General features: G+C 44.7%; 1 protein-coding gene across 1 annotated transcript in view; it reads right to left on the bottom strand.

The window, feature by feature from the left end:
* The window catches only part of Smoc2 (SPARC related modular calcium binding 2), a 129694-nt gene that overhangs the window by 71402 nt on the left and 41314 nt on the right, over positions 1–16978 (bottom strand). Inside the window, exons 2-4 of the mRNA XM_028783487.1 lie at positions 12915–13086; positions 1775–1881; positions 685–784 (exon numbers count right to left, since the gene is read on the bottom strand). Of these exons, the coding sequence (XP_028639320.1) occupies positions 685–784; positions 1775–1881; positions 12915–13086 (379 nt within the window). The remainder of the gene's footprint in view (positions 1–684; positions 785–1774; positions 1882–12914; positions 13087–16978) is intronic.

Here is a 16978-nt window from a genome sequence, read left to right as displayed (position 1 = left end):
ACAAACTTGGAGAAATGTGTGTCTCACGTTCCTAGCCCGATCAGTTTGCCTATATTCATATTACAACCCAATGACTTGGAAGACAAGAACTTTCAGCTTCATCAGACACTCCTTCATCAGACAGCAAGTTAGTCAGGCCCGGCTGGGGCGGGAGACCATTTTCACATAAAAATGATCTGAATCATCTATAACCTTTTTTGGTAAAATATTAGTGGAAAAGGGACCATTTTATAGACTGTGAGGCCGCCAGCCTTGCTACTTTCAGTACATCAAGCTCCCGTCTGAGTAATAAAATATCACACATAAATGTCTGGAAACTGAACTGTGAGCAAAGATCCACTTTCTCTTTGAAAACCCATATATATATAAAAGCAGGACCTTTTGCTTTTTTTGGCCAAGGAAAACAATGGGTCATTCAAGCTGGTGACTCGAGCCTCTGTGGTTATATTTTCAAATGATTCAAGCCCAATGTGTCCCCACAGTGAGCTATCCCCTGCCCCAACATGTAGACAAAAGTCTTTGCTTTTTTTCCTCAGGTCTATGTAGAGTGGTGTGTTCAGTGAGCTCATCCTACCCACTCTCTCTCTCTCTCTAAATGTCCTTTGGATTTGTGAGTAAATCTGAGTAAGATGACCAAGAGAAACAGGAAGTCATTTCCTTGGAGCCAGCATTAGTCAGACCTACCAGGGCACCTGGGTGTCTTGTGGGCCACAGCGGTGCCACTGATGGGCCTTCCATTTGGTGTAACACACCAACAGTATCCTGTGTAGCTGTGACACTGGACCTGCAGAGAAAGGACAGGAAAGTGAGCTAACCACAGCGACTCTCCTACAGAGTCACCTCAGAGGATAGCTAAGATACTCAGGTGCTGCATTTGGCCACTCAGTGGAAGCTTGTATGCTAAGCTTCACCACAGATGTATGGAGGAAGGGGAACAAGTATGCTTTACAACAGTGAGGGCCAGGCCCTGCTGCAAGAACCTAAAGCCCTCTCTTCACACATGGGGAAGCAGCCCCTAACATCTCTCAGTGAACCCATGGCTGACTCAGAGAGATGAGATAGGTGTTCAGCAGTGATGACACATTTCTACATCACCCTCTCGGTTTCCCCAGGTCCCTTTGTCTGACTTTCAGCTGACCACAATAGGGGACATCCATCAGTATAGTTCCTCCCACATGCTATCCCTTCTCCCTCCTCTGAAATGTCACATGACTATGCTGAGACACATGGCCCCACACTTCTCATGAGATCTCAGGTATTGATAGCAGAATGTTTTTGCTGCCCCCTCCTAGAACCTACTATACTTGTGGCATGCTGTAGGCAGCTCTTGATAGCAGCACTGACTGACTCAAATTAGAACCAAGCTATTTCTGACAGAGTTTGGCCAGCAACATGACCATAGGCAAGCCATGACTTGATATGGCAGCATCCTAGTATGGACTCAGTGGCTGAGTCATAGTGCTCATGAATGAGCTAAGCTGCAATTAGACCCAGAGCTCAGCCAGCTGACCAGGATTAATGAGCTTTTCTGAGAGGAACTGCCTCATGACATATTCATGTAGTATAAGGATATATACCATGGCTGTGGTATAGACACCTGAGCCAGCTGGGGTCTGGAACCCTCCCTTATATAGCATACTGTGAGGCTTCTGGGACATCTCTGAAACAAGATGACAGTTTCCCACTCAATGGCTCTGGCTCCATCTGTTTCACCCCTAGCCCTGACACCTCAACCCCAATGGCCTAGGCTTAGACTCAAAGCAGCACAAGTCACCTGACTATAGGTGCCGTCGTCATTGCATTCTGGAATGAACACTTGCTGGAACTCCTTTCGGGCCTGCTCCTGGGTGTACTTCCTCTCAGCCACACACCTGGACACATCTGTAGGCAGACCATGGTAGAGCAGTTACAGGGCAGGAGCGGAAGACAGCAGATAACATTCTAAGAGACAAGTGCAAGCTGTTGAGGAGGTAGACCACTGGGCTGAGAGGGACTGCCCAGCACAACAGATGCCACCCTCTGTTCCCACAAGGGCTGGGAAGAGTATGGCTCATTCCCTGAACTTTATAGAAGAGAAATGGAGGCTGGGTATAGTCCCTGAAGGTGTCTGTGGGAAACGGGAAAAGTCTGGCTTCCTAAAAAGAAGAAACAGGCAGTGCCAGGGCCCCAGGATGCATCTAGATGCAGATGGGAAGCCAGAACATACAGTTCAACTCAAATCAGAGGCAGCTCTAGGGCCCAATACTCCACAGTCGCCCCAACACCTAGTGGAGCTGAGGTTACTTTCAAAGGAAGTCAAGACTCAGCTCTTTCCTCTTGGTCTCTAGGATCTCAGTCTGTACCAAACTGTCAGGGAAACATGGTGATAAAAAGCTAAACATCCCACAGCTTGAGTAAAAAATGAAGCCATCTCTGTGATTTATTTAGTGATGTGAAGCACGAGGACTCAAGGGACTGGATGACTGTTGAAAACGGTAAAGTTCAAAAACAGCCAAGCAGACTGGGCTCAGTGGTAAAATGCTGCCTCTCTGCATCAGGCCCGGTGCTCAATCCCCCACATGAATATAGAAAATACATTGAAGGCCAGCGAGACAGTTCTGTGAACAAAGGCACAGGCCGACAAACAGTGACCTAAGCTCAATTCCCAGGACCCACATAAGAAGGAAAAAATTGGTTCTACAAGTTGTCCTCTGTGCACTATGGCATGTGCTACACACACACACACACACACACACACACACACACACACACACACACGCGCACGCGGGGGGGGGAGAGAGAGAGAGAGAGAGAGAGAGAGAGAGAGAGAGAGAAAATAGATAGATAGACGGATGGATGGATAGATACATACATACATACATACATACATACATACATACATACATACATAGATGGATACATAGATGGATACATAGATACATAAATGTATAAATATATAGATACATACATAGATGATACATAGATAAATGATACATAGATGATAGATAGATAGATAGATAGATAGATAGATAGATAGATAGATATGCAAATATATATAAATAAAGTAATGTAATTTTAAATTTGTAAAGTATATGATTTCCCTCTAGGGAAAATGTATCTGCACACGTGAAGAAAAGCATCCATGGGTTAAGTCCTCTCAGAGGGAGACAAATGTTCGTTCTTTTCTGCTGACTTGACAGGATCTTGCAGGTGAATTCCTGGCTCATTTCAGATGCCAGCAAGGAGGCTTTGGGTGTGGCTCTAACACTAACTGTGACCATCTCACCATGCTGTGGAGAGGATAACAGGTCCTAAGGGGCAAATACACCAAAACATAAGCCTTGCCACCCTGTGCACCATGCTTTGGGTACGGCACAGCAAGCCAATCTTTTTCAGTTTGACCACACTGAATTTAATCCTGAAGATGTATCAGACATTTCTGTCTCCCAGTTGAAATAACTGGTGTCCAGATCAAGAACACTGCCCAGAGACATGTCACTCTAAGCTATCCATTCCTCTTCTCTACACAGATCTTCCTGGGAGCTACAACCTATGTTGTCATTGTGGGTACTGACCACATGTGCCAGCTTCAGCACAACAGCTTTGGGGACAGAGGTGACTTCTCCTGTCTTTGCCTCCCCAAAGCAGGGATTACGATAATACAATGTTACTGTCAGCTGTTTATGTGGGCAGTGGGAATTGAACTCAGGTCTTCATGATTATAAGCTGTGACTTTACTGAGTGAGCCATCTCTTTGGGTCAAAAAGTGGTTTCAATGCAGTCTGTGTTAGAAAAATAGGAATGACAGATTTGCTGGCTTATCCTTTTTTGTTTTTGGCATAACCTGTGGGCTCTGTCTAAAAGGAAATATGACATGAGCTTCAGCCTGCAGGACCTCGGCTAGAGGAAACATAGAACCATAAGCTATTCCTAATACTTGAGCCTTCATACAACATTCCAGAAGAGCATCATTTTTCAAGCAACATTTTGTTTCATTCTTGGCTCACAGTTCCTTAAAGCTTTCACATCACCTTGATCAAGCCATTTTCAAACTTGAAAATCTGTATAATGGGATGTTCATTCCAAGTTCATGGCCAGCTCGTCCCAGGCTAGTTTGTCATAGGAGACAATGACAACAAATGAATAAAATCTGTGAAATCCAAATGTCAGATAACTGTCATCCCCTGATGGCAAAGCCACCTGCCTGCCATGTCTCGCTCCAGACCTTACTGTCAAGTCTGATCAAGGTCTCCACTGGAAAACCCTTAAGAGTCAGGATATTTGGAAAATCTGCACTCCAAATTGGCAACATCTTCTTGTATTCTTTCTCTAACTCTAAACTATTATGTCCCTGATATAAACAGCCAGCCACACAGACCAAAAAAATGAAAACATTACACACCTTGAGCATTATATTTTCCCAGACCTAAATTTTCAGTCCATTTTAAAAGAATAGAATACAAATACTCTTTTAGCAGAGTTTCATTTACTTGTGTTAAATTTCTGTTACTTTTTTTAAAAATTCTTTATGCTTTTACAAATACTTTAGAAAATAAATAACTCTCCTGAACTCCTGTTCAGGGGCCTCATTAAGCTAGCTTTCTCTGGGCCTTTTGTTTCTGTTTGAATATAAAATCCTCAACACCTAAGCAAAACAAATATTACTGTGGTACCCCTGGACAGTACATAAATCTCCTCTCTGAGCCATTTGCAGTTCAGGTCAGTGGCGTTTACTGCAGTCCTGGTGAGGGGTGATCACGGCCCTCTGCTGTCTCCACCCTGTCCAGCTCCAGGACACTGCTGTCATTCTGGATAGAATCCAGGATCCAGTACACAGACATACTCTACCCCAGCCCATTTCTACATCTATGGATTTGCCTATGCAGGACATGTTGTATGGAGAACCACAGGCCCACAGTGTCTCACGGCACACCCCCACTGCAGTATGGGCAGGCTCCAGTGCTTTCTGTGGTTCACCCAGCCATCTGCTGATTGACCCCATCTTTTGGCCACCATGTTCATGCCTAAATGAATATCTGCAGGTCAGCTCTGAATGTCTGCTTTCAAGCCCTCATGGTGCTGTGTCACAAGTGACTTTGTCATGATTGGAATTGCTGCTGAGGTGTGGGAGTTCCACAGTGGCTGGACTTCTTCAGTTCCCACTGAAATGCTAGGCTGTGCATTTCCTAAGAGCTAGGTCTTCTCTCCTCTTAAACTGCTGTAGCTATCTCAGAGAACATGACTCTTGGTATTTTTAAAGCTATGATTAACTTTTATATCATAAGGAAACTCAATTTAACTAGCAATTCCAATTTTTCTCACTAGGACTGAAAAGATACCTCAGCAGTCAAAAGCTGATCTTCCAGAGGGTCCAAGATTAGTTCCCAGCACCTACATTGGGTAGCTCACAATCATGTGTAACTCCAGCTCCAGGGGATCCAACAGTCTCTTCTGGCTTCTACACACACACACACACACACACAAACACACACAAACACATACATATGGCATATATTCACACCACACATACACAAATACATTCACACAGACACATACACATAAGAAAATTCTAATTAAATACATTTATTAATAATTTAATCACTTAATTGTATATAATTTACTTTTTACTAGAACAGAGAAAGCATCTTTGATGCAAATTAAATATGACATTTTGGAGACCTTTTGCTCTGACCCGAAAGAGCCAAGACTTTGCAAATAAAGCAGCAAGGCGCCACTAACAATATCCAAACAGAAGTTTTTGATAAATTGTTGATTAATACTAATACACTTTGGAAACAACTTTTTCCAATATCAATTGAAGAGTAAAATAAATCCCAGAGGGATCACAGGATTGTTTGTGTATAAATTTATTTTAACCCAGAAAAGGTGCTGCTTGCTATGAAGAAACAGTGAACAATAGTTTGCTATGGTTATTTCTCGTGCGTGCATGCGTGTGTGTGTGTGTGTATGTGTGTGTGTGTGTGTGTGTGTGTGTGTGTGTTGGGAAAACAATTTCCTATCTTTCTGAAACCACTCAGAACAGAATCAAGCAATCATTGAAAGAGATGGCTTTACTGGATGTCTTCTATCAAGGAATTTTAGTGAGAAGGGGTTGTGAAGAGGGGCAGTCGGGGCCATTTTCAGAAGGTTTGTATGATTGGACCGCTCGTGGTCTCTGTGCACAGTAGGCACCTCCTTCAGGGACCCCTGTTCAGCAGGAACAGTTAGAGACCAACATCCCCAGGGCTTTGCTTACCCATGCCCCATGCTGAGATGCTGCATGCCAAACTACAAATAGTGCCTCTGTCTTAGCATGCATTCTATCACTGTGGGGCACACCATGAGCAAAAGTAACTTGGAAGGCAAAGGGTTTGTTTGGGTTATACTTCCGTTGGGGGAAGCCAATGCAGGAACTCAAGCAGGAACCTGGATGCAGAGACTCAAGCAGAGGCCATGGAGGGATGCTGCTTACTGGTTTACTGTCCCTGGCATGGAACCCAGAACCATCTGCCCAAGGTGGTACCACTCACGATGGGCTGGGCCATCCTATGAGAAATTATTAATCAAGAAAATGTCCCCACAAATCTGCCCACAGGCAATCTGGTGGAGGACTTTTTTCAACTAAGTTTCCTCTTCCCAGATAATTCTAAAGCAACCAGGATGGCCTTAAACATGTGTCTTGTACAGAGTCAACTCTTCTTGGAGGTAGATCAATGTCTCAGTGCCTTTGAACATAGGGAAGATCAGGCAGACAACAGCACAGGTCTGAGTCTATGGGCCACTTAGTCGTCATGGCTACCGCAATAGCCATGTGAACTCTCTAGGGTCAAGAGCAGATTTCACTACTATTTCCTATGGCTCCATGTAGTGGCCACAGAAATGACAGACTAGAAGAACCTTGCCTTTGATGTCCATGGCCTCAAATAAAGGCAGACATTGTGTTTCAAAGCTGTAATACTTTACCCACTTGTAATTTAAGACCAGACTCTGAAAAAAAAAAAAGACAATTCAGCACTGACCCTTAGATTGAAAGCACACTTCCTATCCATATACTGATGTGCTGTGGTGGGAACCTAAGGTCAGTCAGGGCATCCTCTCCCAGTAGATCACTGTTGTCTCTAGCAATCAGCTAAAACAGCTGGCCCTGCACTTATAATAGCAGAACAGTAAGTCCTTTTAACTTCATATGACAACAAGAGGTGGGGAATGTGATTATGAAACTAGAGAAACAGAGACAAATTTCATCCTAAATTCATAAAGCATACAGATAGGAAGTGCTGGCACACAGTTGGCATTGCAAAGAGAGATGAAGGTAAGCAATGAGGGTCACTCCATGTGTTAAAGTGAAAGGCAGTTTATGGCGTGTAAACAGGGATATCTGACCATCCCCTTCAAAAACCCATCTCACTCTCTGCACATCAAAATGGATGATGACGATGCAATCACCAGCTTCTTTATGGTGAAGGTTGACTGTCAGCCCTCCAGAAGGAGAGGCTGGCTGATGCTATGGACAAGAGCGCCTTCCTCAGGGAAGCTGCATCCTAAGGTCACAGCTGAGCTGGAGCAAAGAGGAGGGGACATTTCAAACTTGTTATTCCACAGCATGTACTTGTGTTTCTGGCCATGGCTTGGCTGGGAAAGGGGTGAAGTCCCTGTGGTGACCTCTCAAGTCTACGATGACACAGCAGCAAGCTGAGTATGGTGCAGGTGGGACTGTTGTAGGAGACAAATAGGCAGGACTGGAGAATCCTAGGACAGAGCTGCTGTCTCTGAGGACTGTATCCATGGGAACAAAGACATGCCAGCTATGTGCTGGATGGAGGAGAGACACAGACACCCATGCACACTCAGGAGCAAAGCCAAGTGCACCCTCACTCTGCATCCACACTCCTGCATGCTCATATGTGTACGTGTGCACACTCACATTTGTATCTGTGGAAAGTCATACTCGCACCTGCATACACCTACACACGTGTGCCCTTCACCCTACACAGAGTTCTCATGGAAAACTATTTCCCTCAGTGGAATTCAGACAGGTCCATCCCTCACTGAAGCAGCCAGCAGAACCATCCAAGCTATTCCTATTGGTCAAGGTAGTTCTGCATGGGGCTGCAGGCTTACCAGCCTGGTGTCAGTGCTTCCTTTACCTCTCTCATGGGGTTGTCTTAAAAGGGGTGAGACCATGAATGATTGTATACAGAAAATGGGTCAATGATGGAACTTGTGACCAGTTTCTAGTTTGCCAGTTGCCGACAAGTAAAATAGTATTAGAAGTATTTTAGGGAAAAAAAAAACCTTCAGATAGGAAGAATGCCCAGGGCTCATGTGGTCTTGGAGGTAGAAGACAAATGTGTTCTTCACTCCTCTATGGAAGGCTAGATCCTGACTCCTGAACCTCCCAGTTTAAGGATCTCAAACAGCTGGAGAGCTGAGGTTGGGTGGAGGCTGGAGAGTCAAGTTTTAATCTCTGTTAGATAATGACACTGAGCCACTGTGACCCGTCCTGACACAGTGAGAACTCCGCAACCTCATAACAAGGACAACTGTTTACTCTCATCATGGGGTCAGACCACCCTGTGAGTTCAGGCCTCCCCAGTGGCCAGTGTCCTAGTTCTCCTATGTCAGGGACCCCAGTGTCAGTGAGTGGTGGGCACAGGAAGACTGAGCTGGCAACCAAATATCTGCATCTCCCCACATGAGTCCACTTCAAGCTCTTGGTGTAGAAACCTTCAAGGGAGCTGTTTCTGGAAATATAGTTTTGTTCCCAGAAATCTCAAAATAATCCCGAGGTTTCCTGGCATGTGACCTTTTCCTTTATTTTCTTCTTTTCTTTCCTTTTTTTTTTTAAAAACAAAAAATTCAGTTCCAGAGGTTTTGTTGAAAAGAAAAGCAGCCATACTGGTTCCAGATCAAAAGAAAAATATTAATATGTTTGCCGAGTTCTGAAAACACAAACTCCACAAATTTCTATGAAAACACGAGAAAAATCCATCCGTCTACACCACTGAAATTCCAGTCAGGGTCAATGTCAAAACATGACACGAGACACACACATTTTAATCCTATTTAATTAAATGTGGAATAAAATATCTTAATTGTTGTTTCCAAAACAGCACATGCAAAAGAGACAGGCTCACAAATCTGTCACCCACAAGTAAAAATGTAAAAATGGCCTCAAAATGCAAAGGCCAGCTGTAGTTGGACATTTCCACACCAGAACAGAGAAGGGAGAGGTGGACACTGTGTTTCTTGAAGAGACAATAAAGAAAAACTTGATTTCATGTCTCTTCAGCTAGCTCAGGGGAGCAGGGCTCACCTGGGTCTTGTACAGATAACAGCATTTGTAGTCTTTGAAAAGGAAGAGAGAACTGTCAGTCTAGTCACACAATTCACTGTGTGGCAGCCAATGCTGTGCTTGGGTTTCAGGGCATGGGTCCATTCCCATAAGCCATCTCTTCAATAGCTCATATTCAGGGCAGGAGGAAATGCTACCCACTTGACTTTAGAAATCATGTAATCAATGCCTGGTGGTGGAGGACACCCTAAGCAAAGACCCCATCCCTGTGTTAATTTCAGTGAAGGCATACCCCAGCAGATAAAATTCACTCACCATAGATGGGAGTAAGTTAGGGCCTCTTGGTGTCCCACCTGTACCCTCAGTGTGCCAGAGGGATATGATGTCCACCTGTGTTGAAGAACACTTGTGTGGAGGACATCCTCTCCTCCAGCTCTGTATTTACTGCCTGGGCTGGCTACAGCCCCACATAAGCACAATACAGAAAGCTGCTGGAGTCTGTGGTGTTTTTATTGTAATCCTTTCTCTGTAATTTACACTTGCTTTGGAGAGGTGTCACATTTGAATGATTCTCTCCATTGTGTTTTTGGAAGTTTCAAGTTTATGATATAAAATTTCCTCCATTAGGGGTTGAGAAGTCCACCCAGAAAATTATCCAGGAACAGGAGGTTGCCATAAAACAGCAATGACCCAGGACACCCTGAGAGAACATCTCTGTCCACTTCAAACTGACCCTGTCACAATTAAATCAAACTGTCACCAGAACCAGTGAAAGTCCAAGCCCTGGGGAGACACCTCATACTAGGGACAGGAGAGCACACCATTGTCATTTTTTTTGCCCTTGAAATTGTCAAGCCCCCTGACTAACACCATCCTTCTCATGGCTGTACTGGTCCTCAGTAACCATGGCAGCAGCTGCTCAGTCTGACCACTTCCTTGTGGTCCATCAGCAGGATGTCCAGCTGGGCCAAGAAAATGTGGCAGGAAGCTGTAACAACAGATGCCAGGCTTTGTGGAGCCACGTGACCGTCACCGCTTCCCACAGGGATCATTATTGAAAGCCAAGACAATTGCTCCTAGGCAATTGCTTCTAGAAGTTTCTGTAGGGATTACATCCTGGTATTTAAAAGAAGTTTTTATTTGTTTCTCTTCCTTCTGTGTATATAGCTGAGACAGCAACAGTCAAGACATAAAATTGCATCTAAATTTTCCGTAAATGTATGATTAGCTCTCACTGCACAGACATCTGTGAGGGAAAGACATAGTGCCAGGTGTGAACTGCTGTCATATTGCTGCCCACAGCCTCTTGTACCATGCCTGCAGGGGATCCATTAAGCCCAGGGACACTCTTTCAACCACACCATCTATTTGAATGTGTGAAGATGCGGGGAAGAGTGGTCTGTGGATGGAATTGCAAGAGTGGACTCCTTGAATTTGAATTTGTAGCCAGCTCACTCTCAACCTACAAGGTGCTATAAGGAAGCACAGATTCCTATGGTGTCCATTGGGTACCACCTCACACTTCAGGAACTGCAGGGTGGAAGTGGATGGAACCTTTCTGCGACCATGGAGCACCATTTAAGGAGTCTTTCAGGGAGAGGGAAGCAGCAACTCACCAAACTTATCGACCCTAAGCCAATGTCAGGGCTAGTGCAAGATTTGGTTTGAATGAACCAGTGAGGAGCCCACCTGAATGTGCTGGGTGTGTGTGTGTGTGTGTGTGTGTGTGTGTGTGTGTGCAGGTGTAGGAGGAGCCAAGGTGGGAGGAGTAAGAAGTCGATGGAGGAGGAAGTCAGCGGAGAAGCAAGAGGTGGAAGGACAATGGAGGAGAAGCCCATGGCCTGGAAAAACCACAAGTTATAAGGGATCTCATAGCTGGGGAATAGAGTAGTGTAATGGTAAATCTGCCCAATCTAGGTGTGAAGTTTATATCCATAATTATTGAGTTGTGCTTTCCTTGACTGGTCTTATTTGGGCTGGAGATTTACCGCAACATGCAAGTACATATGCACGCATCCATGTGCATGACTGCATGTTCCTGGGGACATGAGAACACGTGTAGAAGTATTTGTGTGGCTACATAGATGCTCCACAATAAATAAAAATTATATTTTTCTCATTCTTGTTGTCCATGAAGAAATTAAATATCTAGGGACAAATAGCAACAGGACAAATTAATAATAATAAGTATGCAATGTCAGGTGGGTGTGAGTCAATAAGCTATTTGGTTTAGTTTAGTTTTTCTTCCAATAAACAGAATGGATTCTTAGGCACAAATGGCATTTATCCTAAGTGTCCTCCTTTCCTTCTAACCACTAAGGAAGATGACTGCCACTGAGTTATGTTGTTTCTGTAGTACTGGGTATTTTTGTTGTGATATTGGGTTATTTATGTTTTTGTTTTGTTTTTGTGAGTCAGGGTCTCACAATGCAGCCATATTGGCTTTGGACTCAAAGCACTTAGGCTCACCCTCCCAAGAACTGGGATTATGATCAGGATCCACCATCACTAGCCCTAGTCCCAGGTACTAAACCTGGGGCTTCATTCATTCTAGACAAGCAGGCTACCACTGAGCTCCCTCCATGCCCGTCTTCACTTTTGATGTTATCTTGAGGCAGGATCTCACTAAGTAGTTCAGACAGGCTCTGAACTTGGGATTCTCCTGCCTCCTCTTCCCATGTGATAGGATTGCAGGTATGCTCTCCCACTCCTGTCCAGAACAGAGACATTTGCTCATGTCAGGGGGAGAGTCATCTGAGCTAAGGACAGTCTGTCCGCATGACCTGTAACAATGACCCAAGTCTGCCTAGCAGAACTCTGCACTTTGACAGGAAGAGAGAACAATTTGGCAACTTGGTTAATTGAAGGCAGAGGCATGGCCCTGGTGGTGGCTAATGTGGTTAGGCTGTTTAGATGGGAGGATTGTCAGAGTTAATGGCTCATCAACACACATCTTCTCAAGGCCGTTTTAGTCTGTGTGGTCTTGTTTCCCAGAGATTCAGAGAAAGTAAATCCCCTTTGAAAGCACTGTGTGCTTGCCGCTAAGCTGAACCCTTCATTACTGTGCAAAGCTTTTCCAGGCTCGCTCTAAGCTATAACTCTGGATCTAGCTGCTAATCTGAAGACTGGTAAATCCAAAGGTGACCTCACTCACAGGAAAAAAAAAAAAGAACTGATAATCATTTTAGAGCACTTCGAGGCAAAAACAAACAAACAACCCTGAAGCACTTGTGATAAATTTGTTTTATGACAACACAAAACTCTTGGGAGAAATCAGACAATTTGTAAAATGACTGCTTTGTGCCTGGAAACAGTTCAGTTGGTGGAGTTCCTTGCCTAACACGCAAGGGGCCTTGGGTTTAGTCCCCAGCAGACCATAAACCAGGCGTGGATGTACCCATCTTTAATACCAGTACTGTGGAAGTGGATGCCTTTGCTACATAGTAAGTTCCTGGTTAACCTAGGCTACATCAAACGCTATCTCAAAAATTATTACTTTAAAATTCATAAAAATTACTCTTTACATGTTCTGAGATATAATTACCAATTTAGAAACTTTCAAGCTGTTAAGTGTGAAAGTAAATTTTCTATGCCCTCGCCTCATAGGCACTGCCTTCTGGCCATGACCATTGCCACTCACCTTTGCAATTCCCACGGTGGGCAATCTCCAGCTGTGGATCTTTGCACTTGGCCCGCTGGAATTCACATCGGGACAGGAAGGTCCTCCCATCGGAGGCACAGAGCGGCTTCTGAGGGGAGCTTGGGCAGTCCAGGCTGCAGTCTCTGTCTTTGTCTTGATCGACTCTCAAGAACTTGGGGAAGAAAAAGAAGCAAGAGAATAATTTTAAAGAACTCATGTTGAGGAGAGAAGAGCATAGAACAGACAGAGAACAGACTCTGAAGAAATATGGCCACTCTGTGCTCACAAATGACAGAAGCTTCAAGCGAATTGCTTTCAGAATCGTACGCCATCCATTTCACAAGTCGATAGTAGCTGGCCACAAGTCTGTATCTAAGGTCTGATGGAAAGACACATGCAGCTCTTTATAAGTGAAAGGTACTCTCACTCGGCTTCCCCTTAGAAACCAGAGGAAGGGGCTTGCCTACTTTGCCATCCTCATAAGGATCTATAGATGGTATCATTGCTGTTGTTGTGGTTATTGCTGCTGCTGCTGCTACTGCTGCCGCCGCCTCTTTTTAGCCCCTTTACTAGGTCACTCAAGGTCAAATGTCTTCTCATACCTCTGGAAGTCACTAATGTCTATGCCCTGCAGGAACTGGCAGGTCAGCCTTCCTTGTAAAATGGCTCCATTGTCAGAATACATTTGTGTATCCCTTACAGGTTACTGGTTTTTCTTTTGTTTTGCTGTTGTTTGTCTTGAGACAGAGTGTTATGTAACTCAGGGTCACCTCAAACTTGTTAGAGAGTCAAGGATGGCCTTGAACTTCTAATTCTCCTACCCTCACCTTCCAAGTTCTAAGACTACTTGAGTATACTGCTACATTGTAACTTTTATTCTTATGCTTTGAAGGTTATTGTTTTTCAACAAACATTGAAATATTTGTTGAATGAATGTTTGGTCCCAAAATTGAGAAGCTGATGCATCCCTACAAATGCCTTGGACTCCTTGTCCGACACATCTTCCCTCACAAGTTCTCATAAGAGTAGTAGCACTGAGACCCTTTCTGTAGGAACCATAGTGGTTAACCACAGAACCAATTTGCATGGTGTATTCCCAAGAACAAACTGCTCAGGCTTTTGGTCCTTCCTTTCCTCTCTTAAGTCCTTGGGTTTGCTAGGACTCCTAGAGCAATCTTAACCTGGACACTTCTGGCTCTGCCCATTCTCCCTGGATAAGAGATCAGGATCCCGGTCAGCCTTTATCTTGCTGCCTATTCCTCATGCCTAGCCCTGTCCTGTCTAATCACTCATCAAGCCAGATAGAAGAGCAAGCTGAACATGGCCTTCCCTCTGGTTGTGAGTCCCTCGTATGATGCGGCATCTCACTTATGAAGCCAAGGCACACCTTTCATTTAGACACAGAGCCTTAGATGAGGCTCCACCAGGGAACAGGACTGATGGGAAGACAAAGCTGGCCACTTTGAGAAAATACCAGATGTTCTGCAGCGAGGGAAAAAGACCTGCCTGGAGCTGAGCTCCACTCTGCAGCCTGGATTGCTCAGATCACACGGAGGAGAGCTCAGCTCCACTGTGAAGCCTGGAGTTTCTAGACAAAGCTGTAGCACAAGGTGTGGCCTTAAGAAAGTTTTAGACATCTCAACAGGTGCTGCCTCTAACTATGTATTGGTCATACACTGTCACCAGGGGACATGATCCCCGTGAAGGTGGTGACATAGACTCCTCATCTATGAACAAGGTGACTCTCTGGTGTGAATGTAAGGGCAAGTTGGAGAACTTGAAGCCTTTAAGTTCAGGACCTGCGTTCAAGGCCTCAGAGTGATAGGTGGTGTGAGAAAGCCTTCATGCCTCACTGACTCTGAGTTACGTTTGTAGACATTTGAAACTAAGAGAAACTACTGAATGAGAGACACTTTGTGGTGAATTATAGGACTGGAGGAAATCTGAGGATCCGGAAGACATCTGTGCAGCCAGGGCAGACATGAGGAGACAGCTGGACCAGGATCTGAGCCTAAAATGAAGGACTGGTGCTAGCATCGGAGATGGGACACTACATAACACTCTGGGCATTCACAGCCTCTTCATGTGTGAAATGAAGATGATAAAACAATACTTGTTTCATAAGATCACCATGAACATGAAACAAGATCACATTCTGGAAAATATCTTGACTAGACATGAAAAAGTAAGTCATTGGCCCTACCAATCAGATACATAGACTTTATTATTTTAATATGCCCATGTCTACTGTGGCTTCTCCACAAATACCACTTATTCTACATGAGCTCCAAGCACCCCTCCCATGTGTGATTATCTCCAGGTAAAATATTGAGGGTGTGAAGGAAAACAGCTAGATTAGGTTAAAGGGGGATGGTGAGTCTTTTAAGAAAATGTTAGAAAGACATAGGAAGACTCCAGAAAGGAAACACAGAAGCTTGGCTTTGTCTCATGGTGGCCAGAGTAAGTTAGGGGACATTTGGAGTCAGGTAGACAGGGAGAGGCCAGGGCTAGAGGTTACTTTCCCTAGGGTGGGGTAAAAGTCACCTTGCATGAGGAGTAAGGGTAGACCACTTGGATGAAAATGCAGTGGATAACCCCAACTCCACAACATCGCTGAACATCTCCTAACTGGAGTCCTACACAGAGCAGGAGACATCTGACACAAGCAGGCCATCCATGTATCCATATTCTCTCTCTCTCTCTCTCTCTCTCTCTCTCTCTCTCTCTCTCTCTTCCTTCCTCCCTCCCTTCTTCTTCCCCCTTTTTCCCTCCCTCCTCTGTTTTATTATTTGATTTAGTGGACATAAAACCTTGTTCACATATTTATAAACACATTAGACTTGTCCATTTTGGGTCCTATGACCTGATTTGTCCTCTAGTTCTCTCAGACTCTTGAATGTGTGGTCAGGAATCCACAGCTGAACTCAGTGTGGGTCAGGGTGCCCTTCTTGCTCTGTATCTCCATTTCTCATGCCTCTTATCTCTTTCTCTTCCCTGCCTCCCCCTCTTCCTCCTCTTCCTCCTCTTCCTCCTCTTCCTCCTCTTCCTCTCAGTGATGGAAACAGGTGCTTTTGCTTATTGTCAGCACATCCTAGATGAAATTCAGTCATCTGTTGCTACAGTTTGTGTTTATAAGAGTTGGTGGGAACTTCCTTATCCTAAATTCTTCCTAATAAGATACCATGTGGCTGCTGTTACTTCAATACCAGAGTTATCGGTGGCAATAAGGAAATTACCTTCCTCGGCATTCAGTCATTAGTCTTTCAGGTCGGAGATGTTGTGTCTGCAAAATCACTGTACAGTCCTGAGACAGGGCTGGGCTTTAGACAGACATGCTCTGTCTGAGGTCTCTTCACCCTAAACTGTTTGTGGAAAATTCCATGGTCCATGGGCACTGTCCTCAACGACAACCAAGAAGCAGTTTCCTATCCAAGACCCCAGGGGGGAGCAAGAAGGTGCCAATACAGCATTAACAAGTCTGTTCTAGGTCACAGATCTGGGCCACCACATGGCCTTGGGATGTGGGAGAAAGTTCAGTGAACTCTCAGCAAGTCAAGTTGGAACCCTTTAGCTGGAAAACGCTGGGAGAGGGCTTTTACCTATTTACATGGCTTCAGTGCCTCATACAGGAATGGCCCATGTTGGTGCTCAGTGTTAGTTTATTGTCTGAATAGCCATGTCAATGTTATGGGGTGGGGGAAATAGAAGGGCAAGAGGAAGGGTTTGAGAAAGTGCTGTGGGATTTTATGCCCAGAGCACACAGAACATTGAACAGCCAGCAAACCTGGGAGGAACCTGTGGCTCCTTCCACCACCCATCCCTCACTTATGTCTTCTCCTTTTCACTCTAGCCTTATCAGATTCCATCTCTCAGGCTGTCTTCTTGCTTAGAGCTTGAACATGCTTGCTGTTACAGTGATGAACCAGGCTTTGAAAGGTGCTGGAAGCCTTGCTTGCCACATGCATTATTTCCTTCCACTTAGATCCTTCTCATGAAAGGCTACCAGTAGCCTACCTTGCAAAAGAGGCAATGGGACAGCCAATCACCATGTCCCTATAGTTTCA

This window comes from Grammomys surdaster, unplaced genomic scaffold (assembly GCF_004785775.1).
Source record: "Grammomys surdaster isolate TR1022 unplaced genomic scaffold, NIH_TR_1.0 1136, whole genome shotgun sequence".
NCBI lineage: Eukaryota > Metazoa > Chordata > Mammalia > Rodentia > Muridae > Grammomys > Grammomys surdaster.
The sequence above is the reverse complement of the archived record's forward strand: the minus strand, read 5'-3'. Positions and strand labels throughout refer to the sequence as shown.